At 39.9% G+C, this 24,850-nt stretch overlaps 1 protein-coding gene across 10 annotated transcripts in view; it reads left to right on the top strand.

The window, feature by feature from the left end:
• The window catches only part of ST6GALNAC3 (ST6 N-acetylgalactosaminide alpha-2,6-sialyltransferase 3), a 611,484-nt gene that overhangs the window by 418,064 nt on the left and 168,570 nt on the right, over positions 1 to 24,850 (top strand). The window contains exon 4 of one of the 10 annotated variants that reach the window (XM_089337187.1): positions 22,270 to 23,366. The exons of 8 other annotated variants lie outside the window; for them this stretch is intronic. In XM_089337187.1, coding sequence (XP_089193313.1) covers positions 22,270 to 22,285 — 16 coding nt within the window. In that variant the 3' untranslated portion in view covers positions 22,286 to 23,366. Of the gene's footprint in view, positions 1 to 22,269; positions 23,367 to 24,850 lie in introns of those variants that run through there. One more of the 10 variants, XM_089337180.1, reaches the window with a different exon arrangement.

The raw sequence follows: 24,850 nt of genomic DNA, 5'->3' as shown, positions 1-24,850 counted from the left end.
ATTTTATTTAATTATGTATCAGTTAATAGACATCTGACCTGTTTCTACTATTTGTCTTTTGTGAATAGTGATGCTACAAGCAATCTTGTAGAAGTTTTTGCTTGAATACTGTTCTCAACTCTTCTGGAAACATACCTAAGACTGGAAGTTCTGAACCATATGGAAATTTCATATTTAACTTATGAATGTATAAGGAGAGGTTTATTCCGGCTCAGGATTCTGGAGGTTCACAGTCCAAGATTGAGTCAGTCTCATGGGCTCAGTATCTGGTGATTGTGTTCTTGATGGCAGGGTCCTGAGGTTGTGCAAAACATCCCGTGGCAAGAGGGAACACATATATATGGCTATGTTTATGCAGTTTCTTATAAAATTACCAACACTTAGTTATGGGAATTCCACCCTAATTTTCCAGTGCAATCCAATCAGCTCCCAGAGCCCCAGCTGTAAACACCATAATTGGATTAAGGTTCTACCCTCATATTTCCATTAACAACAGACTTTAAGGAATGGACCTTTGGGGACACTCAACTTAACTGTATCCCCATCATAGCGTTGATGCAATGCTACATTGTTTTCTACAGTGCCTTCACATTTTATAGTCCTACCAGCAGTAGATAAATGTTCCAATTATTTATTTTATTTATTTGAAAGGCAGAGTGATAGAGAAAGAGGGAGAGACAGAGAAAGAGATCATCCATTTGTTGGTTCACTCTCTAAATGACTGCAATAGCCCAGGGTGGGCCAGCCCATAACTGGGAGCCAGGAACTCCATCCAGGTCTTCCACATGGTTGGCAAGGTCCCAAACACTTGGGCCATCTTTGGCTGCTTTCCCCGTGTTAGCAGGAAGCTGAATCGGAAGCAGAGCCAGTGGGACTGAAACTGACACTCCCATATTGGATGCTGGTGGGTGGCAGCTTAATCTACTGCACCACAGTGCTGGCCTCCCTAAACCATTAGAAAAAGTAGAAGTTACTGATGGACCATTTTATTACAAATCTTATAACCTGGAAAAATCTCAAGGGTAAATTTTGCTAAGTTCTTTGCCCACTGTTCACTAAGAGGTCCTTTTCCCCTTCCATTCCCTTTGATCACTGGTCCTCTGGCTTCACCTGTCAAGAAACAAGCCAGGCTTTGATTCCAAAAAATAAATGAGACACTGCAGAACGGAGTCACATTATTGCTTCTGAAAAGTCTCATCTCTGTGGGTTTCTAGGAGTCAGCACTGCCATCAAAGACAATCGCTAAATGGCCTTGACTTCATTATTCTTCATTTGCATTAACAATTGCTCTAAGCAGTTACAAGATTATAACCCAAGCCAGCAGCATGTTATCTATCATTTATTTGATTTAATACATAGAAATGGATGCCTTTTAAAGAGCATTTACTTTCCCTCTTCACATTCTCTTCCAAAATCATTCTCAATGGAAACATTTAGCCTCATAATGTGTGTGAATTCGTTTTTATATCCATGACTAGGTGGGAGACTCAGAGTTTCTGATCTTGTTTAAGCATTTTGGGTAAATGTGCAAGAGGAGGAATGGTGGCAGGTTTTATAATGGTTAGGTTAAATTGCTGTAGGCTTTGGCTGAGGTGAGTCAGAGTAATATTTGTGAACATTTTGTTTGGATGTCTTATTTATTGAAGTTCATAGCACAGAAAGATCCCACTTAAGAAAGCTGGAGGCGGAATTGGATCCTGGGCCTCAAAATTGGTCATTGTCTAATTTAAGCAGACTCTGCTGTCATCTTCTCAGTATAAAATTGTTCTTTATTATACTCTGTATCTGCTGGTACAGATTCATATCCTGCATGGAATCTTCTAACCATTCAAAACACATAGAGATTGGCGATCAGTTGTCATTTGAATCTTAGTACAACTTTTATCAGCTGTATTTTATATTTCAATAGTTTCTCCCCCAGTGGTTGCCAGTGGCAGAGTATAGAATTTGCTAGCTCTTTATACCTTATTTTATATCTCATCTCTAAGTAATTATACCTTGTGCTTCAGAAGCATCAAAATATTTAAAAACACACAATTAAGCACTTCAGATGAGAACGTTACAACTTCAGGAAAAGACACGCCCTGCAGAACCATGGGACCTCCTGCTGGATGTGCCCTTTATTCTAGTTCCTTCTCTTTTAATGACTTCAGGCTCAGCATGGACATCTGCCATGCTTGTTACAAGCTCAATGTGACCCAGCATCTTGGTGTTGACAGCAATCATTATAATATGTGAAGTCTTCAAAAAGTTCATGGAAAATGTATAGTATGAAGAAGCTATGCCTGGATTTCAAAAAATGTTTGCCAAAATAAAGTTACCTTTTAATTCCATTGCTCCATGAAATTTTTTTCAACTTTTAAAATTTATATGAAGTGAACAAATTGCCTGTATTTCATATATACAGATTTAGGAGCATAATGAACTTTTTGAAGTACTCTTGTTGCAGTGAACATGTGTTGTACTCTTGGTGCTATGCTAGGCTCTTTATGTCACTTGCCCTGCTTGAACCTAACTGAAACCCTTCAGGATCGGTGATTTTAACCTTTTATTTCACAAATGAAAAGATGGAGGCTCAAGAGGTTATTCAAGGTTATTCAGGTAGTAAAAGACAGAATAAGGTTTCAGCAGAGATTTTGTGAGTGCACCTCTGAAAAAGCAAGCTGGGCAGGTTCTTAAATATACCTAGCATGCCTTTGGCCTGGTCTCCTCTGCACAGCGCACCTGACTTTCTCAGTCCCACTGACCACATGACCTTCAATTTCCTTGACACCCTGTGCTTCCCTCTGTGGTGACCTTATCATCGTTATGGTAACAATCTCCGTACTTGTCACCAGCTTTCTAGAATGTTATCTTATGAGCAAAGATGCTGTGTCTTCAAGATACCTCACAGGGCTAGAGCTCCAAGTTTATAGAATGAATATGGTAGGGGGAAGGGAGCAACGCTCTGTCCTAGTAGGTGAAGCTGCCACCTGCAGTGCCTGCATCCCATGCGATTGCCGGTCCAAGTCCCAGTTGCTCCTCTTCCAGTCCAGCTCTCTGCTGTGGCCCGGGAGTGCAGTGGAGGATGGCCCAGGTCCTTGGGCCCCTGCACCCACGAGGGAGACCGGCAGGCGGTTCCTGGCTCCTGACTTTGGATCAGCGCAGCTCTGTCCATTGTGGCCAGTTGGAGAGTGAACCAGCAGATGGACAACCTCTCTCTCCTTCTCTCTGCCTCTCTTTCTGTGTTTCTCTGACTTTCAAATAAGCAAATAAATCTTAAAAAGAAAAAAAAAGAATGAATGGGGGGAGAAAATGAATGTGTGGGTAAGTGAGCTAATAGTTTCCTGCTCCCTCTCTCTCAACTCTTTCCATAATCCCTGGATAAAGTACTCCATTGTTTTTCCCTTTAGTTTGTTTAGTTACCATTGTTTCCTTTTTTTAATGGACTGGTGCTTTCTTATTTTCTACAATTGGTGCTGATATATGAGCTAAGCCAAATCAAACCTTTTAAAACTGTAGGATCTTATCCATTAGTGAATCTTGAAATTAATTTATTGGTTGACAGTCAGCACATTAAAAAAAAAAAGAGAATAGCACAGAACAGAACTTATCTGTATAAGAAAGCACATAGAAAGAATTTATTTCAGATGGTAAACAAATACGGGATAGGTGCATATATCAATAGCACTAACTTTTAAATCATACATTAAGACATGGATACAACAGGATAAATGCCATAAAAGATGTTCAATTAAGGCAGTGTGTTTCCAAGTGTTTTTACCACCCTTGTAGTTAAGAAAACATTTAACATTGTGACCCAGTCCATATGCGCGTTTGTACTAGATTGTTATGTCAACTGCATTGCTTACTGTTTTGAGATATATAAATGACATCCTAATATATGACTTGTGGTCAACCATCACCTGCCTGGCTTAGATAGTCTGTGAAGTCTTATATTTACTCAAAGCTATTGTAAAAATTATCACCAAAGTCTAGAAAGTTTAATTCCTAGTACAACTTTTTAATAATGTTAAATATAAATACTGCAGAGAATTTAATATTAAAAACAGAACATTTTAAAAATTTTAATATTGATAGCTTAACTCTGAAATTTGGAGAATTATTTCTCCTCTCCTATAGGTTTGCTCCTCCAAATGATAACCTAAAAACCTTACTGCTTTAGGTAAATTGTGGAGGCCCCATTTATATCAACCAATAGCATTAATAGAGGATTTAAACTTTAACTTGCTTGAAGAAACCTGACTCTTTTGGGGAGTGCATTCATGTGCAGAGCTGCCTTGCACAGCTCATTGGAGATAAGACAGTTTTGACTTCACATGCCAAACTTTTGTCACTTCGTCTATTTTCATATTTCTCTATGATTCTGCAGAGACAGGCTTTTGATCGGTTGAGCAGCAAGTTGAAAATGCTCTTCTTAAGAAAATCTAATACTAAAGTGAATACCAAGCCATGCTGCCTTTCCTAAACCAAATATTTGTTGAGTGCTTACTCTGATGTAGGTAATTGTTAGACACTGAGGTTACAAAAACAGACAAGAAGCAACCTTTATTGTAAATGATCCTCTGGTCTAAGACCTATGTAGAGCTTAGATTCTTCTTCCCCAGATCTATGGGTAGACTGAAAATCTTTCCTTTGCTCTCCCAGCCCACTCTGGAGCCTTCTCCATCTTGCTCTCTGCCTTGTGAGCCTAGTTAATATGTGCACAGCCAAGTGCTCTTTCTCTCTGGGCTATAATGCGTTTCAGCAGTGGGAGCACATCTTACTCTGTTTTATGTTGCTATAACAGAACACAGCAAGACTGGGTGATTCATAAAGCTAAGAAGTTTATTTGGGCTCACGGTTGTGAAAGTCCAAGAGGATGATGCTGTCATATTTGGCTTCTGGTGAGAGCTTGTGTGGCTTCAACTCATGGCAGAAAGTATAATGGTAAACTGGCACATGCAGAGTAGGGAAAACACAAGGGACAGCCTGGCTTTATAAGTTACTCTTGTACTCTTGTGGTAACTGATCCAGTGCCATGAGAGTGAGGAAATACATCCATAGGACAGTGCTCCTCTATTCATGAGGCCTCCTCCCCCATGACCCCACATGTCCCACTAGGCCCCATCTCCCACCACTGCTGCATAGAGGAAATAAGTTTCCATGTGGGTTTTGGGTGGTTTCTTTTCAAACCATTGCAGAGGGGCTGGTGCCGTGGCTCAGTAGGTTAATACTCTACCTGTGGCGCTGGTATCCCGTATGAGCACCGTTTCTAGTCCCAGCTGCTCCTCTTCCAATCCAGCTCTCTGGTGTGGCCTGGGAAAGCAGTAGAAGATGGCCCAAGTCCTTGGATCCCTGCACCCACGTGGGAGACTCGGAAGAAGCTCCTGAGTCCTGGCTTCGGATTGGTGCAACTCCGGCCGTTGCAACCATTGGGGAGTGAACCAATGGATGGAAGACCTTTCTCTCTGTCTCTTCCTCTCACTGTCTGTAACTCTACCTCTCAAATAAAGAAATAAAATCTTAAAAAAAGAAACCATTGCAGAACATTAGCAGGAGATGGAAGGAGAAGAGTGAGTTGGGAAGATGTAGTCTACTAGTGACCTCCCTGCAGAGACACCCAGGCAGGCTCACTCAGTCCACAAAAGTCCCAGCTTCTCTCAAGTCAACTGCTACCCCCCCCCCCCTACCGTGATCTGGGGTGACTGCTGCCCTCCTCCTCGCATTCTTCCTTCCCACACTCCCAAGCCTGGGGTAGTGGCTTTTCCTACATCCTGCCCATACTTTTCCAAGTCATCCCTTTGACACTCACAGGTACCTCACCAAGCACCACTGTACCTCTTACCTCTTTGCATAAGGACCTTTCAGGGCTCATGACTTAAGCTTTAGCTGATTTCCTGCCCCACACAGTTGGATTTCAAAGACTTGTTTATTTTTGCATATGTTTCCAGGAAGCCATATTATTCATCAGTGTGGGAACATATTTAAAACCACATCCTCTGTTTCCTACCAATAGATTTTATCTCTATGTAATTGATACTTGAAAATCCCGATAACTATTTATCATTGTGGGTGGTGCTGATAGTGACCCATGAACAGGGCGGAGCCCTCACTGTTAATTACCCAGTTCACTGGGCTTTGAGGACAGGCTGGGGGTGAATAACCTGAGAGGACCTGTCTTGCAAAAGAGCAACAGTACTCACTACCTTGCTGACAACTTAACCACAGCATTCACCTTGTGAGTGCTATTTTAAGGGGTGCCATATATTTTGGGGAAATGTGCAAAAGGATGAGATCATTTAAACCCCTGAAAGTGGCAATAGCAGAGTCTGTGACCATTTACTCATGGTCTGCTGTGTGTCAAGCACTGTATTTGATGGTAATCACATTAAAATTGTTAAATTATTGTCTTATTTCATAATCACAGTTTACTGGATAACATTGCTCTTAATTCCAATTTATAGATGGAGTAGCTAGGAGTAAAGATAAGTAACTTGTCCAGGGTGCACAGCTATTAATTTTCAGAGATTTGAACCCAGCACCATCTAACTTAGAAGGTTCCTTCCATGATTTGTTTCCCAAAAGCTTCCTTGCTTTTGCTGTAAACTTTGCCAAATATTGCATTTGGCATCATGTTTGATCTTACCAAAGTTTCAAACAATTTTTTAGGATCAAGTATTCCATAAATTCTTTTAAAAATCTGATTGACATTCATCTCATTCCCTTCCAGTGTAAAAGAAGTAGAGGGCATGGAATTTGAGGGAGAAGGAGGAGAAATAAATGAACTGCCCATTAGCAAAAGGCCCAGGGAACCCCCAGGTGAATAATAATCAGAAATTGAATTTTCTACATGCTAGATATTGAGTCATTTGCCCTGTGACCCAGTGAGCCTTTCTCCTGATTGCAGATGTTGAACTTGTGTCCTTAGAGAATAAAAGGCTTTACCATTGCCTGGCTGACTTACTTCTATTTAGAATAATCCTACCAGTAGTTTATTCTCTGAAGCAAGCAGTTCTCAGAGTTTCCACACTGGGTGCAGACTGGAGCTAAAGAAAAGAGAAAGCCAGGATGTCCAGCTGAGAACTGTCAGTGTCATACTCAGAGGGGAGTAAGGATATTTTGACTTCTCTGAAAAAGCAAGAGAAAACAATCCAGCTGATTATAAATTCAATTTATGTATAATTGATTTATTGTTATTTAAATAACACCACAGGGCTAAAGCATCCAAGAGGAGAGCTATTGATTCTTATTCCTGGTTCCGTGGGGAGCAGTTTCTGTATTTGATATGGTGAACTTCAATTGTCTTACTTTAACATTTCAAATGTCACATCAGCCAAACACTGAGAATAGCAGAGGGGTTGCAATCTTACTGGAAAAAAACAGAAGAGTATTTTCACTTCTTTTAGGGAACAAAAACTTACTTGGTGGAAGGATTCCCCTGTTGGTGAGCATGGGTTTGTTTTTCCTAATTCTTTTCCTTCCCTTCTTTATTTTTGCCACGGTTGTACTCCCATGGTTCTGTGAGAGGCATCAGGAAAGGGTAAATCATGATGTTCCAGGTCCTATCTTTCTCAATCTCTGGGATTGTTTCCCCAAACAGTTATGGGAAAGTCGGTTGTTACCTGCCAGAAAATAAAACAACCAATTTTTCATCCCACGTTACATAAACATTGAGAAATCAGCATTCTACAAGGACCATTAGCTTATGTATCACTCTAAAATGTTTTATGACTCTAGGTATAAAGGATGCTCATATAAAAATAAATTGTGTCATAAGAAACGTTTCTCCCTGTCATGGTTTGTAATAGCCCTAATCTCAAATAAATCTAGGTTGAATACTGTTAGGCTCCAGAAAAACTGACCTTCAGTTTCAAATAGTTGGGTTAAATCATTGTGATGATGACATGGTCTCAGATACATAAGGAGACACAAACGTGTACCAACTCCCTAGATCATCTTGTGTTTAGAAGAGGTGAGATGTCTCAATGAAATGGAATTGCTTTTAAATGACCCATTTTACTTGTGTACCTGATTATGATGACGGCCAGTTCACCGACTGCGCCACGGAAACTCGTGCATATAGTTCCCCAGGGTTCTTGAGAGAGCAGCTCGTGGAAATACATAGATTAAAAACCATGGGCATTTACCATTCTACACCTGTCAAATTAGAAAGCATTTTTCAAGTGTAATAGTTACTGCTGGTATAGTATTGGTGAAGCTGCTGGATGTATATACTAGTGGAAGCAGTGTGATTGCTGTGGAAAGCATTGTGGCAATATAGAAAAGAGTTCATCTCCTTTGATATTCTAATTATGCTTGTGGGAATTGCACATAAGGAAATCATTGGAAAGAATAAAAAAGACAAGATACTCATTGCAGAATTTTTTAGATTAATGAGTAGTTAGAAACAGCCTAAGTACTAAACAATGGAGGCACCATTAGTTGATTTTTAAAAAATCTATTATGGATTAGATACATGAATGCTAGTTGGTAACATAAAATTTTATGATAGGACTCAATGGAAAAAAGACTGCAAACATAAAATTATTGTATGCATATGAGGAATAAATTTGCTAAAATGTATTGACATAGCTTTTAGGTTATATTTTAGACAGTTATTTTGCATTTAGCAATATCAAATTCTGAAAACCACTTGACTGTGAAGATTAGTATCAATGAAAAAAAAAATTTTTTAGAATAGTGGCACTTTCCTTAGAATATTGTGTTGTCCAAGTATTAACCTTTGAGTCCTGAGAGAATGTCGAGAACTTGAAAAATTGGCATCTAAGTAATCAAAGTTAGGTAAAAGAGAAATCAAATAGATACCAAAAGAGAAAGACCTCCTTTCAGGACTGGGGAACATCTGGCTCAAAGGCCGTGTAAGACCTGTGAAATCATTTGGTCTGGCCCTGCCAAGGCGATCCCTGGCAGGATTCGAAGTTCAATAAATCTATAACAGGTTATTTTTCAAGTTGATAATTTTGTGTGGCTTGCAAGTGATGCTATAAACATCCGAATGGCCCTCGACAGAAAAGAAGTTTCCCCACTGCAGTCTAGCCTAATGAAACCTCCCATTTTTATTCCTTTTTGAGTTTTTTATGTTGGCACTTGGAGTAAGACGTTCTCATCAGGTAATTTAGGCAAAAATCATTTCCCTTAATATGTTGAAACAGTGTTGATTGAGGCCCTGGACATGAAATGTCCTGATATGAACTGGGTAAATAGACTGGGAAGGACTCTGTCCCAAACAGCTATAGGACACAAAGGTAACCTGTATAATATGTGGGTGATCCCTGTCAGGCTTGAATCAGATCTACAAAAAAAAAAAAAAAAAAAAAAAAAAAAAAACCTTTGGATAGTACTTAAATATCCAACCATAGCATGCTGGTTAAGTAAAGTATGCTATAATCATTTGGTTATCTATTAACTAGGAATTAAAAGTAAAGTAGAAAATCATATGTTAATCTGAAAATATCTACAGGAAAGTTATGTAAAGAAAAGAAAGAAAAAAAGGATGCATGAAACTATGCATAGAGGGACCAGCCCTGTGGCACAGCAAGTTAAACCACCACTTGTGACTCCTGGCATCTCATATGGGAGTGTGGGCTCAGGTCCCAGCTACTCTGCTTCCAATCTGGGTTCCTGCTAATGTACTGGGGAAGGCCATAGGTGATGATGGCCCAAGTACCTGATTCTTCGCCATCCATGTGGGAGAGCAGGATGGAGTTCCTGGTCACCGGCTCAGTCCTGACTGTTGCGGTGATTTGTAAAATGAACGAACCAGCAAATAGAAGATCTCTCTCTCTCTCTCTCAGCTCTGTCACTCTACTTTTCAAATAATTAGATAAATAAATCTATAGGAAAAATTATGTATAGAACACAATTCTAATTTTCACACCCTCATAATAGGAAAAAAGAAATTATAAAAACACGCACTTATCTATAGTAGTCATGTGGATCCTGGGATAGAAGACAATTCCCTTTTCACAGCCACATTTTCCAATTATTTTCTCCCATAATGTACATTACTAACATAATTAAGAGAAGGTTCTTTGTGATAATTTTTTAAATTGAATTTAATGTAGTTTTCCAAATCCATAATGAATGAACTGTTGCCTGTAATAATTTTAGAGACAACATATAAATTACAATAAAATGAAATACAGTTTTAATTACGCCAATTGAATAAACATCTTCAGTAGTGTTTATGTAAAGACATTTTCTTTTCATGTAACTTTTTGCAGTGCATAGCTTGCATTAAATTGCTAACTATTGGTATTTATGTATACACAAGTTCTTCCTGACACTCTCTCATTTTTTAAATTTTTTGGGCACTAAACTTAAAGTGTCATATTTACACTAGAATCAATCAATTTTCCCTCCCTCATTTCCTCCTTTAGTTTCCTCCTTCTTCCTTTCTTCCTCTCAGTTCTATGATAGTAGCCAGGACCTGTTTGCTCATTTATAAAGTATCTTGGGTTCATAAATTCCTTAAAAAATTAAAGCAGATAACAAAAATTCTCCCTGAAGTATTGGTGGCACCTAAATACAGACTGTGTCCCTAAGTACTTTTGTGTCTATGAATTAAATAGCTATTTTGTTCACATTGAACACTCTGATGTTAGCTTTCTGGTTTAATACAATAAGAAAAAAATACTTTATACTTGAACCTTATTAAACAGAATACCCTGAAAATGAGAATGCTGTACCTTTTATTTGTGATCCTCAAATATATATGAAGTAGACTGGCCCCCAAATTTGTGAACTTCTCATCACTATTACCAGCCCTGAAGTTAATAAGTTGAGGCAAACTCTCCGGGCTATGTTCACCACTGCTTGAAGCATGCTGGAAAACAAGGGACTCACTTATGTTTCTCTTTCTGTTGTTTACATAGTTTTTTAAACAACTGAATTGTATGCCTCATTGATTTTCTATATTTTTTTAATCTACTTTCATCTACTTGAAAGGCAGAGTGACCGAGAGAGACAGAGAAACAGAGAAAGATGTTCCGTTTGCTGGTTCACTCCCCAAATGTCTGCACAGCTGCGGTGGGAAAAGCCTGAAGCCAGGAGCCAGGAACTCCATCCAGGTCTCCCTAGTGGGTGGCAAGGACCCAAGTACTAGAGGCATCAAGTGCCTCCCAGGGTGCATTAGCAGGAAGCTGGACTGGAAGTGCAGAGTAGCCAAAACTCAAACTGGCACTCCTGTATGGGATGTAGAAATCCCTAGCAGTGGCTTAACCCATAGTGACACAATGCTGGCCCCTCTTTATGCATTTTTTTAACAACAAATTTTGTCTCTGCTTATAGTACTTGAGGATATGGACTCTGATTATACTAATTGAGACTGGGATTTCCAACCCAGAGTGTAATGGCTGAGAGTAATCATTAGAAGAGTTTTCTAATCAATTTGACAATAACAATTACTATGGAAATTTCTCCTTAACTTTTTATTGGTTTTTGTACAAATATTTATAGAACAGAGGAAAGGAGAAAATACTGTGGACTCACACACAGGAAAACACCAGTTCTTCCTTGACTACTGTTATTTGCTGGTGTAGGCTCATTTGCTTTTTCAGTCTCTCTGGCTTAATAGAGAAAACCTCACCCTCACAACAAAGTAACCGATGACTATTGCAGTATTATTAGATAATAAAAGGGTGTTATTTATGCAGCAGACAATTGTGATATCTGCTTCGCTTAATTTCTTAGAGTTATGTGTTGCAATTATTTAGCTTCGTGGTAGCCAAAAATGACTTTTTCCCTAATAAAACATTATTGATGAAAAGACTTCTTTCCCCTATTTACTGCTAACCTAACACAACACATCTTCCGTTTTCTCCTTCAGGCTCTCATCTCTCACATTGTTGTTTCTTATGGATCTGAGGAATGATATCTAATCATATAGCACATGGGATTGCCCCAGCACCTGTCACCATGTCTGGCATAGTGTAGATGATCAGCCAATGTGGAGTGAATTAAATTTAGAACTCTGGGGGAAAATGTCACAAATTTATTAAATAATTCACAAAGGGACATATCCCTGACAGGTAATCCAGTTAACTGTATTAAGGTAAGCTGGATCTCGAACACGTTTCAAATCATTTCCCTTCTTATAAGAATTTTGTATAGTGGCTGGAACACTTGTTTTTCAGTATGTTGATCAAATGTGACTTGAGCCAGAAAGATGCACAATAAATAACAGCAGGAGGTTTATGAATGATGTATAAGCCCGCCAATATGCTAGGTGAGGCAGGGATGAGCAGTTACTTTATTTCAGAACAGCCACAGTCCGGGCAGTGTAATGCAACCATGGGCATATTGAGAATACTGAGTGGCTGGGATCAGTTTGTGGTGAGCTGCCAGAATGAAATGAGGTTGGAATATTCTGACTGGCCTTTGAGCTTTAATTTTTTTGGTTTATTATTTTATTTTTTTGGTATTAATGAGTCCATTGCTTCAGGTGAGCACAAATGCCTTCTAACTTCTGCCCAATGGAGGTTATTTGGGGGCAGCTGAGTGGGATTAATATAGAATCAGTCCCTCTCTCCTTACAGTGTACAATGGGATTTGTTTTGTTTGTGTGTGTGTGTGTTCATTTGCTTTAGTATTTGGCAACTGCAATATAGTAAGATTTTAATTACTAATGTGACAACAGTTTTTACCATTGTGACATAATGTAAGACCAAGGTGTCACCATCTTGAAGAAAAGGTGAAAGTTTAACCTCCCATTCCGTATTTATGTTTCAGGGCTCAAACTGTTGATTTGTTAACAATAATGTTCTGGATCCCCCAGTTACTACCTTTTTTTTTTTTCCTTTTTTAAGAGCATCCTTTGTGAGTTGCTTTCTCTCTAAAACCTCGCTGTGCAGCAAGTCAGTCATATGATTCAATGAAGAGCTAAGGACATTATTATGTCACAAACATGAAATGTGCTTTGTCCTGTGTTATCTCCATTTTCTTTATTTTTAAAGATTGATTTATTTATTTGAAAGGCTGAGTTACAGAGGAAGAGGCAGAGAGAGAGAAGTAGAGAGGTCTTCCATCCGCTAGTTCACTTCCCAGATAGCAGCAGTGGCCAGCGCTGCGCCGATCTGAAGCCAGGAGCTTCTTCTCAGTAGCCCATGTGCGTGCAGGGTCCCAAGGACTTGGTCCATCCTCCACTGCTTTCCCAGACCATAGCAGAGAGCTGGATGGGAAGTAGAGCAGCTGGGACTCAAACTCGCACCCATATGGGATACCGGCATTGCAGGCAGCGGCTTTACGTGCTATGCCACGGTGCCAGCCCCGTTATCTCCATTTTCAAACAGGTTTTCCCCAAATCCAACAGAAATAGGAAAAAAATCAAAGGGTTCTTTTCCCATGAGTTTGCATGAAAACTCAAGGGCTGATCTCATTAGTCCAAACTGTGTCAATTGTCCCTCCCAAGAGCCCACACTGAAGCCAAGAGAGTCCCTGGTTCACAGTCATTTCCTGGAGTTGGGGTCAGCTCCACACAAACTAGCCTAGGCATGGGGCAGGGTAGCTGTGCTGAGGTGCTTCTACCTGAGGCAGAAATGGGAGTGCATAAGCAAATGACAGATGTCATTGTATTTACTGATAGCCGCACCCTGAGCATGTTTTTGATAGAAAGGTAAACATGACTTGATCCCTTTCCCTCTCAGAATCTCAGTCCAGAGATTACATTACCTATATTAATATCCTGTTGGCAATTCATCTTAAATTCTGATCCTGTCTCCAATAATGCTGCTGGTTCTCTGTTACTCATTGGTCCAAACACTCACTCTTTGGTTAACCTCCCTTCCAATTCCAGACTATTTCCTAATCCTGCTTTTATATCTTTTGGGCTTTCTTGATTTTGGCTTTATCCTGGACTGCCTCTATAACACTCTGAATGTCTTTAAGGTTCATTTCAGATCCTGTCTTCAGGAAAAATCCTTTGGTTTCCTTCAGTTAACATGTGCTACACTTAACATGCATCTACCTTACAGTACTTGTTGTTTAACAAATATTTGGTAGATGTTTGCTATGTATGTATCGCTGTTCTAAGCACTCAAAAAAATTTTTTTTTCTACTTTGTGTTTTTGCTCATGGTGTTCTTGCATTTTCCTCCAAAAAACTATAAGCTCTTTGAAAGAGGAGTTCTTAAGGATCTTGACTTACTGATCTGTACTGGGCAATTAGCACCTAGCTCATGAATGAGTATATGTCCCTCCAATTTGCGAGTTTACTGAACACCTGCATTTACAACCTACGAGTAGGATCTTGTTTCCTCGTAAATCTCTCTCTACCACATACTATGGTGACATACATGTGATCAACATACAATAAACATATGCAGACTCTCTAAATGAGCTAGAAATACTAAATATTAAAATAGCTAAGAATAAATTTTTCCCCTTTCAGTCTTTTGGCATCATTTTTGAAACATGTCATTGTACTTCTCAACCAGCTTTTATAAGAATGTCTAAGTTCTGCCTTTTAACTTGAGCAGAATTAAGATCAGTTTTTTAAACAATGGGACATTTTTTCCAATAATTGCACATGCCAGTGTCAGTGACCCTTTGTTCAAAGACTGGGTTTCATAAAGTTCTTGTAACAGCCAAAGGGCTTTGCGGGCCTTTTTCTCTGCAGGTGTTGGTGAGTTAAAGTATTCAATGGCCATTGCAAACTTGGCATTTAATGAGGTAAGCATTCCATTGCCTTCATGTTTGAGTTTGTAATTTGAATTGACTGACATTTCAGATGTAGAAATTTGGTTTAAAATGCATAATGTGTGGATGGGTGGAAGAGAGAAGAGATTCTTGCTCTTTTCTTGCTCTCAGTCATAAGGGACAAGGGCAGAGTTTCCCAAGCTGTCTCCCTCGCTTTGTGTGAGACCAACAGCTGCATTCCTCTCTCTTTGTTTTCAGTTTCCCTCCTCTGTTGTTCCACTTCATGAATAATTGTTAGCTAAGTCTTATGAGTGACAATAAGTGTCCATTTACATTGGCGACCAGAATGCCCACAAGGAGAGCAGTTTCAAGAAAGCAGTAAAGGGGGAAGCAGTTACAGAGAATTGGGTTATCATGGACAGTTGAATCAATAGTATGCAAGTGAGTCCTGGGCACTTGAGCGCGCTCGCTCTCTCTCTCTCTCTCTCTCTCAGCTCTGCCTTACTCTCTGCTTCTGTAAAATGGGAATAAAAGCAGAAGCATATTTTTTCAATATTTATCTATTTATTTGGAAGCCAGAGTTACAGAGGTGTGTGTGTGGGGGAGAGAGAGAGAGAGAGAGAGAGAGAGATCTTCCATCTGCTGGTTTACTCCCCAGATGGCCATAACTGCCAGGGCTGGACCAGGGCAAAACCAGGAGCCAGGAGTTTCTTCCGGGTCTCCTACATGGATAGCATGTGTTGCAACAATTATTTCACAGGTTGGGATGCCCACATCCCATGTCAGACACCTGGTTTGAGTCCTGGCTACTCCATGTCCCATCTAGCTTCCAGCTAATGTGTGTTGTGTGAGGTAGCAGAGGATGCCTCAAGTATTTGGGTCCCTGTCACTCACATAGGAGACCTGGAATGAGTCCAGGCACCTGGCTTTGGCCTGGCCAGCCCAGGCTGTTTTGGGCATTTGTAGGAGTGAACCAGCAGGTGGAAGATCTCTGTCTTTGTCTCTCTCTGCCTTTCAAATAAAATAAATATAAATAAAAACATAATAAAAGCATAAATAAAAAAGAGAGGGAAATCTAAGGATGCCAGTCTTGGTGGGTGGGAAGCAGAGTTGAAAGCACTCAGGATGAATAGTTCAGACTTTGTGAAGCAGGAACAGGCTTGGCTGATAGGAGAAAAGGGGTGGCAGCATTGAGGAATAGGGCAGGGCTAATAGATGAAGAAGTTACAAAGCAGTAACTCCTGGAGACAAGATGACAGCAGCCAGAATGCATAGTCTGACAGAAGGAGTGAGAACCCCAGCATGATAAGAAATCATGCTCACAGAGTGAGACATTGGTGTATGCCTCCATAGGTGAAACATTTCCAGGTGATGACAAGTCTAAAACCATTTGAAAATGTTTGTGGTCCACAGTATGAAGTTAGAATTTAAAATGATTTTTCTTTACCACGAATAAATGATTCATTATGTATCCATACTTTTGTTGACTTATTGAATTCTTTCTATCTTTCCGTGAAATTTGCAACGTGATCATGTAGATAGATTTTTAGGGTTGAATTAGATCCTATCCCTGTGCCACCCAGTCCATCCATGAAAATACTTAGAGATAAGAAATCCACCTTTTCTTGGATTGACCATTCTGGAAGCCATTCAGAAACATAAGCATTATGATGTGAATTTTACTTTATTGTGATGACCACATAAAAATCTCTTCTATCCTCCTTGGCCTTTGGAGATGTCATTTTATCAGTCTTCCCATGAAGGTCGGGGAGGGCTGTAGATCCCCTCCTCTTGACTCTGGGCTAGACATTAAGCAATGCTTGGATCAGGATGTGGCAGAAATGAAGCAGAGTGACTTCTGTGCCCTGGTCTTAAGAGATACAGTGGTTTCCACTTTCACCCTCCTGGAACCCTAAGAAACCAGGTAAAAAGGTCTGACTTCTGTGATCTACTGGAGGAAAGGCCAGGTAGACAGAGCCGTAGGAGGATGCAACTGTGGGAGGAGATAGAAAGTTGAGGCAGCCCCAGTGGGCTCAGCCAACACAACAGAGAAGAAAGACACATTAGTAGTGCCAGCGACATTCCTGCAGTGCCAGATTGAGTTGTCCCAGCAAATCCACATAGTACAGAGACAAATATTGACACTGAACCCTACCCACAGTGCAGAATTATGGGCAAAGCAACAGTGACCATTGCTTAAAGCCAGCTTTGCAGGGCTTTATTCTGCTGCAATGGAATGTGAAGGGGAAGAGTCCCAACTTAGGGAGACCAGATATCAGGTGATGTGCACAAAAGGACATAGAGGTAGAGAAAAACGTACGAAGATGGTAGGAAACGGTGGCAAGGTTCCGTATGACCTGGGACTGAATCGGAAGGAAAGGAGAAAGAGAGAGAAGGATCCCTAGGGAACTTTCTGTCTCACAAATTATGTCATGGGCAGACCACACACTGGCCTATGTCCACCTTGATTTTTGAGCATGTCCAGTTGACAGTTGTTATTTCCTGATGCAAAAGCCCAATTTCTGTGTAAAAAAGTTCCAGTAGCAGCTAGAGATAGAGGCCTGAAACAGAGGACAGAGTAGGGGTCAGAGCTTTTGGAGCTTTCAAACAAAAAGATGCAGCCAGCTCTCTTTCCCTGTTGTTCCAGCTACAGGGTATTTCCTAACTCCTATGCTTAGCAACAAAGGAGGAGCCCCGAAGTGAAGGTGGAAGGGAGAAAGAAAAGAGAGGGTGACAGGGATTCTGGTGAAGAGAAGAAGTCAATCTGTCCTCCTGTGGGACTGTGCCTTTTGTTAGTTGCACCTGTTGGAATGCTTCACTGTTTAGGCAAAAATAAGAACAACACACACCCACACATAACTAACACGGTCGTCATTCTCGGGTTCTCCCTTTAAACAGCACCAAAGGAAAACAGGAAAGGCTGACCTCAGCTTTTTCAGTCACAGTGAAAAATAAAAGATGCTTTCCTGTCTGGATCTTACACCTTCACAAAGGATTCTTTTGTTCTCTGTGGGCCCAGGGAGGAAGCTGAGACTGCTGAGGTGTGAGGTTCCACCATGTGATAACGGCTCACTCACGAACGTGTATGATATTTGCACAAAAGAATGAAAAAATAAAACATAGGTCTCTCTTCTGTGGGAGATAGAATCGTGGAAAGACTGCAGTATAGTGTAGCAGCTCATGGCCTGTGGTCCACTAGAACAGAGTTCATAGCCTTGTCCTACCATTAACTATGAGATCTTGGGTAAGAGATTAATCTCTATGGGCTCTAGTCATTTCAGCTACCAAATGGAGAGATTACTGTCCACTCTGTGGGCTTGTTTTGAAGAGTAGAAGAAATGGTGTATGAGAAGCATTTAGTTGACAAACAGTGGTCACTATTGTCACTGGTATTGCTTATAATCCAGGACTGTCACATATTTGGCTTAAAACAAACTATTTCTTAGGAGTTTTTATCAAGTAAGAAAATGAGGTCCAAATGCATGTTTGTCCATAATTTAAATGTAACAAATGTCTAAAATAGTCTTATAAATAAAACATTTGTAACAACAGGTCATTTTATAATTTACAATTTGCAAGTAAGTCTGGAGCACAAATTATGTTGTTTCACAGAATTTTGTAAACTTTCCTGCAAATCCAAACCAACACACTGGCCGCTCTTTATTTTTTTGTTTGTAATTTTGGATGTAAGAAAATAGATAATATTCTGATGTGTCAGTAAACTCTCTGTGAGGGACCAGAAAATAAATACTTTAGCTGTGCAAGCCACATATGTTCTCTATCATGTATTCTTTTTTTGTCACTTCTTACAACTGTTTGGAAATATAATCATGATTTTTGACTCACTGAAAATACCAGAGCAGGGGCTGGCCCTGTGGGGTGGTTGGCTAAGCCTCTGCCTGTGGCACCAGCATCCCATATGGGCACCGGTTCACGTCGCAGCTGCTCCTCTTTTGATCTAGCTCTCTACTATGAACTGGGAAAGCAGTATAAGGTGGCCCAAGTGCTTGGGCCCCTGTACCTGCATGAGAGACCCAGAAGTTGTTCCTGGCTCCTGGAGCCCAGCTCCAGCTGTTGCAGCCATCTGGGGAGTGAACCGAAGGATAGAAGACCTTTTTCTCTGTCTTTCCCTCTCTTTGTAACTACTCTAGTTCTCAAATAAATAAATAAAATCTTAAGAAAAAAAAAAAAAACCACAGTGAATTGGCTGAAAATGACCCATAATCTGTGTTTGGAGACTCTTGCATAGTGTCTGTATATCTTGATTATTTTAAAGGGCATATGCCTCAAAGTATTTTTTAAAACAGAATAAAAATGCTTTAAATAAATAACGTTTAAATGATTCTTACGTATTTAAGATATCCATTTGTTTAACTGATCCAGACATATGCTGGGTTTAAATAAGACCATCCAGTGTACGCCTTAATGGGGTAGGAGCATTCTCCCTGACATACCGTGAGTCCAGTTACGATTTTGAGGGCTGGGCACCATCCAACATAGTTGTTCCAAACATCATCATTGCACTTTGCACACATTTCTTCTTCTTCTTCAGAGGAGCAGTTTGGATACAGGATTTTATGACATCAGGCATTAGGTTGCCACTAAAGCTCTACACTGAATATTGCATTGGCGCTTAAGAGAATGAGCATTGGTCAGCGCCAGACCATCGCTCACGCTCACCTCTGCCGGCATTGTAAATAATAACGTGAGTATCTCTTCCTGTGCAAGGATTTTAGAACATTTTCTTCTCGGTCATTGGGAGGGAGTTTCTTACCAGCAACTGGTGTCTCTTTCAGCCTCTGCCCCTGCCCGTGTCTCTCTGTGGACCCAGCAGATGCTCTTCTGGAAGCCATGGTCCAGGATTGTCTTGATCTCTTTACTCTCTGCCTTGTGTCCCAGGATACTTCCCTAGAGATATCTATAGAATGACTTTTCCCTCTCTTTTCTCTGTTTTCTTGTCCTTCATTTCCCTCTGCTTTTCATTGACTGTGAAGACAGAGAAAATGAAGCAATTTCAAAACAAAGTACTCCAAAATACTTATCCCAGGACATGTTTTGGTGAATCCTGTATTTTGTGTTTAGAAGGACAGATGGGACCGAAACTCACCATCTGCATCTTCTGTTCCTTCCCTTGACTATTCCCTTATTGCCGTGAGAATAACAGGTCAGGGCACCTTGGCTCAGGCAATGGTCCCATCCCCAGAAGGAGTCCTTTTCCAAGCCAGATTGGACCGGGGAATTTCTCTAGGTTTGGTTATGTTGATTTTAGTGAAATATTAGTGCCACTTTCTTTTTCCCTTTCACCCATGCTGCTGCAGCCTGGCTTTTGGCATCTCACTGATCTGGTAGTGAGAGAAAGCTGCCTCTGGGAGAGCCCATGGTCAAGAAAGAAAAGTAGTGCAAGTCCAGGTGAGACTGAGCGCATTTGTGTCCCAGCTTGTTCATTTCAGGCAGCCTCAGAGCAAGGGTTGCAACAAGGGAGAAAGCACCCACAAGACTCCTCTTACTGATCCACTCAATGGCTCATACGTTCAAACAGATTTAGTGCATGTCTGGACACTGTGCTAATTAACTTGGGGCAAAACAGTGAACTTGAGACATCAGGTCTCTGATGATTACACTCCATACCATATTCTGAAGAGATGCCTCTGAAGATCCCACTCTTCTGTGGGCTCTGTCCTTGATCATCACTTTGTTGAGCATTGTGAAATATATGAGCCTGCGATCAAGTCTTTGAACTGAACTCATCCATGGCATGTTCTTCAGTGGAGAGATGGGTGGCAGCAAGTGGGGAGAAGGGAGATGTGAGCTTCCTCTGCATGTAGGCCTTGCTTCTTACCGTGGTAAAGAGATCTCCTCCAGGCTAGAGAATATGTGCCCTCCTGTGAGTTTCTTTTTTCTTTTTTTTTTTTTTTTAGGATTTATTTTATTTATTTGAGAGACAGAGTTACAGAGAGAGGTAGAGACAGAGAGACAGAGAGGTCTTCCATATGCTGGTTCACTCCCCAAATGACCGCAACAGCTGGAGCTGCTCTGATCTGAAGCCAGGAGCTTCTTCTGGGTCTCCCACGTGGGTGCAGGGGCCCAAGGACTAGGGCCATCTTCTACTGCTATCCCAGGCCACAGTAGAGAGCTGGATCAGAAGAGGAGCAGCTGCTGTGCCACAGCGCCAGCCCCCTCCTGTGTGTTTCATCTACTGGGCCCATCTGATTCTCTTCTGTTTGCTTGCTCTTGGGCCGATATCCTTTCAGCCTACATTATGATATTTAAATGAAGTCTCAGCCCATTCAGCCCCGACCTGGCTCATTCATTCTGCAGTTGACATCTGTATCATGCCATGGCAATCAAAGGTTTCATTTGGGGTGTTCCTTCCTCAACTATTCCCTTCCCTGGATGGATGGTAGATTTCCTGTTCTGACCTTTTATAGAAATTTCTTCTTCTGCTTCTTGGAGGTCCTCTTGGTTTATTTCCTTGTGAAATGCTGTTGACTTCCAGAATGAACCAACATTTGTCCTATGGTTGGCATATCCAGGCTTTTCTGTTCTAATTTACTGTCACTAATTTCTAGGGAGACCTCAGTTCGGTGAAGTTAGGTACCTTGCCATACAGGCTGTTTCTCTAACTCCCATTCAGATGAGAATGGGCTTTTATTGCCTACAAGGGAAACTAATCTGATACTCTGGTTCTTAAGTCAAGATACTTCCAATATTATTTTTTCCAATTGTGTGTCAATAGTTACTTGTTTTTGCTTTTTTTTGATTTACCTTGTTTTCCATGGTCAGATTTGTGTTTGTAGCCCTGCCTCTAGTTTACTGATTCCTAAATCCCTCCTCCCAGACAGGATCAGCATGATTAAAGTCACATTCTGGATACATATGGCAGGATTGAAATAATGTCCACTCATAGGAGGAAAGGATATTTTGCACTGCATGTATCATCGCATCACTAGAAGAGGTTACCCCAGTAAGCAGGCTTTTAAAAAATCATTGGGATGTAAACATAAAGTCAAAATCATTTCCTTTTCCTCAAACCTCTCATAGCTTCATGCAAACAATTTCTTGGTCACCTCCTGGCTTATAAGGATTTCACTGAGTATGAGAATGTCAACCTCTTATTACTCAGATTTATCCTTTTCCAGGTCAATTCACAGGTAAAAATAAAATCCCATTTTAAAATACAACATACTGGCCTGAAAGCAGTCAAGTTGTCTGTAGCTGTTGGTTGATAAAGGCAGTAGAATTGACAGCTCCCAGGTCTGTAATTAAATGTGTGAAACTAACAAATGGAAATAATAGAGAAAGATAATTTTTTCTTTACCTGTCATGTTGTGACATCAATTTGTATTCAATGATGAGAGTAAGAACTTAGAAGATTTGCTTTTCATTATGGTGCAAATTAACATTCAACTTGCCAACTGAAATAGATTTGCATAAGAGATACTACTATCAATAATCATTTGGAATTCATTTTACCTAGATAAATTAGACTCTCCAGTGACAACAAGCAAGACTTATCTTCTGCTTTTCTGAGAAAATATTAAAATAATAGCTATTTTTTAAATAATTGGATCCTGAGCTTGGACATAAACATTGTGCATGTGGCTGTTGTTATCTGATCTTAAGTTTCTTTTAGGTGTAAATATGAGTGACTGCCACATGAAGTTGAAGAAAATAAGATGGAACTGAAGATGATATTAGATAAACAAAGATCAAGACATCATAGATTTGAAAGATATGGAAATGTCACCTAGTCCAGTCACTTACATATGAGGGGACTTCCAAAAGTTCATGGAAAATGGAACTAAAAGATAAGTTTATTTGGTTCAAAAATGTTGAAAACCATACATAGTTTTGTTTGAATAGACATTTGCTCATGTGTGTTTTGAAGACTTCCCATATGCATGGATTTCAAAATTATTTTCCAGCAAAATTAACTTACATTTTAATTCTATTTTCCATGAAATTTTTATTAAACTTCCTGCTGATGTCATACTTAATGATCTTTTAAATGATCATTTGTAAATGATTTTTTTTAAATCCTTCAGGAATCATCTATAGAATTCCCCTCATTTGTGACCCCAAATACTAGTCTTTCCAAACTTTCTTTTGCAGATCTTAAATAAAATATTTGTTAGAGATGATAGAGGTGATAACAATAAGCAGTCACTGTCCTTGTTTTATTATCCTGCAAATATTGTAGATAATATTATAAGCCAAAAGCAAAGTGCCATGTGTTGAGTCTTTGAATGGATCAGAAATTCTTGTCCTTTGTTTTTGTGTTATTGTATTGGTATCTGTTGCTGTTATCCATGAAGAAGCAGGAATGTGGAGAAGATAAGTAATTTGACCAGTTCCAGGTTATAAGAAAGAAATGGAATTCAGAATCAGAGCACATACTTCAAGTCCCCCTGACCCTCCACCATTGTAAGATAACTTTTCATCTACTGAAGAACTTCGGTAGGGTATCCTGAGAGCTTTCTGATTTTCGCATTATTTATTTTCCATCCTAACATTATGTCATAATGTCATGTCCTAGCATTAGTCACTTAGACATATGATGTACTGTTATTTTAAGGCCACACACATGAAGAAAATAGGTATAACTGGTAGAAATTAAGGTAGTTGCAATTTCCAGATGATTAAACACTAGAATATATTGCTGGGGGAAGTTGTAGAATTTTCTTTTCTAAAACTCCAAACGAAAAGCACAAATAAAGTTTCAATGAACTCTAACTTGGACTCCAATTTCTTTATTTATAAAATGAAGGGTTTAGAAGGAATGATTTCCCTTGGGTCTCCTCCCAATCCTAACATCCTGAAAGTCTGTAACTTGAAGTAGGAATTAGATGTTGTAACCTTTCGATGTCCTTTTTAGACTTCTAGTTTTATGCTTAAATGATTCTTGGCTTTCATTGGTTCAGCTTCACATTCTTGGGTTTCTTTTGAATGGAGATCTCCTAAGAGCTATTATTTAACAGTATCCCAAACGTGCAGTGTATAGAATTAAATACAACTTGCATTTAAGACTTCACCAAGCGTAGTTCATCAGCAGTATGTGTTCATTCTCTTATTTCGTTAAAGTTAAGTATAAAATGATATTTTCTCATTGGATAGCATTTTAAAATGTATTGTGTACATGACAGATGGGATCTTTGAAATGTATTAGGCATACTTATTTTAATATTTAAGCATATGCAAAAGATTTAGAAATATTTTGCATGCAGATGTCTGAGGCTCCATTTGGGTCTCTAATAGAAATTCATACTCTGTGACTTCAAAGCCTTGGTCTCAACAGCTAATCACTTGGCTATTTCCAAATCAAATTTCTTCAAACAAATCAAAGGCATTTGTCCTCCCTAAGAAACAAGTTCGGTGGCAAGTCTGACATTTGGAAAATCAAGCTGCTTATTGAGATATTCATGCACTGAGAAGGGCACCTGGAATTTCTTCCAAGGGCTGTGGAACACCTTTTTTCATGCTCCAATGACTCAGAAATTTGTCAAAGATAATTTTGTCAAATTCTCTTCATACTCACACAAAACCCTCACCTTGGCAGTAAGAACCAGCATTTGGAATTTCAGCCCAAGAAATCTTTTATTTGCTGAAATGCTATGAGCCCATGAGATTTCCCTCCTGAGTCATAATTGTTGAGTTGCTTCTGAGATGTTCAGAATAGCCCTGATGAAGAGGAAAAGGGGGAGATATTCCACATGCCTAGATTAAGTGGCTTCATGCAGTAGGAATATATTACAAACCACAATATTTGTGGTGAGCAAAGCAAAGTGCCCAGTTTTCAGGGAAGCAGAGCAGGAAAGGAAAGAGAACAATTGTGACAGTAAGTAACCTTTACTCAGGGCTCCCTGTGTGCAAGGCACTGCACCAAGTCCGCCACATGTATTGTTTCATTAAACCCACTCAGCAGCCCTACAATTAGGTACACTTTTACCCAAGAAGACACTGAAATTCAGTTTAATAACTTGACTGAGGTCACATAGAACAAACCCAGACAGAGTTGATTCAAAGCCAATATTCTTAATTGTTCAGCTATGCTGCTGCTTTCTCTAGGGAACAGTAGGACCAGAAGCCCTGGGAGGAACAGGTAACTAAACGGTATGAAGAACAGAGTGGGCTTCCAAATGACAGTTCCCAAGAGCCTAGATCCAACCTCTGGTTTCAAGGGCTGGCTCAGTAACTATTGAATGAGTGAATGCATG

This window comes from Oryctolagus cuniculus, chromosome 7, assembly GCF_051225735.1.
Source record: "Oryctolagus cuniculus isolate XC-2025 breed Fujian yellow rabbit chromosome 7, ASM5122573v1, whole genome shotgun sequence".
Lineage (NCBI taxonomy): Eukaryota > Metazoa > Chordata > Mammalia > Lagomorpha > Leporidae > Oryctolagus > Oryctolagus cuniculus.
The sequence above is the reverse complement of the archived record's forward strand: the minus strand, read 5'-3'. Positions and strand labels throughout refer to the sequence as shown.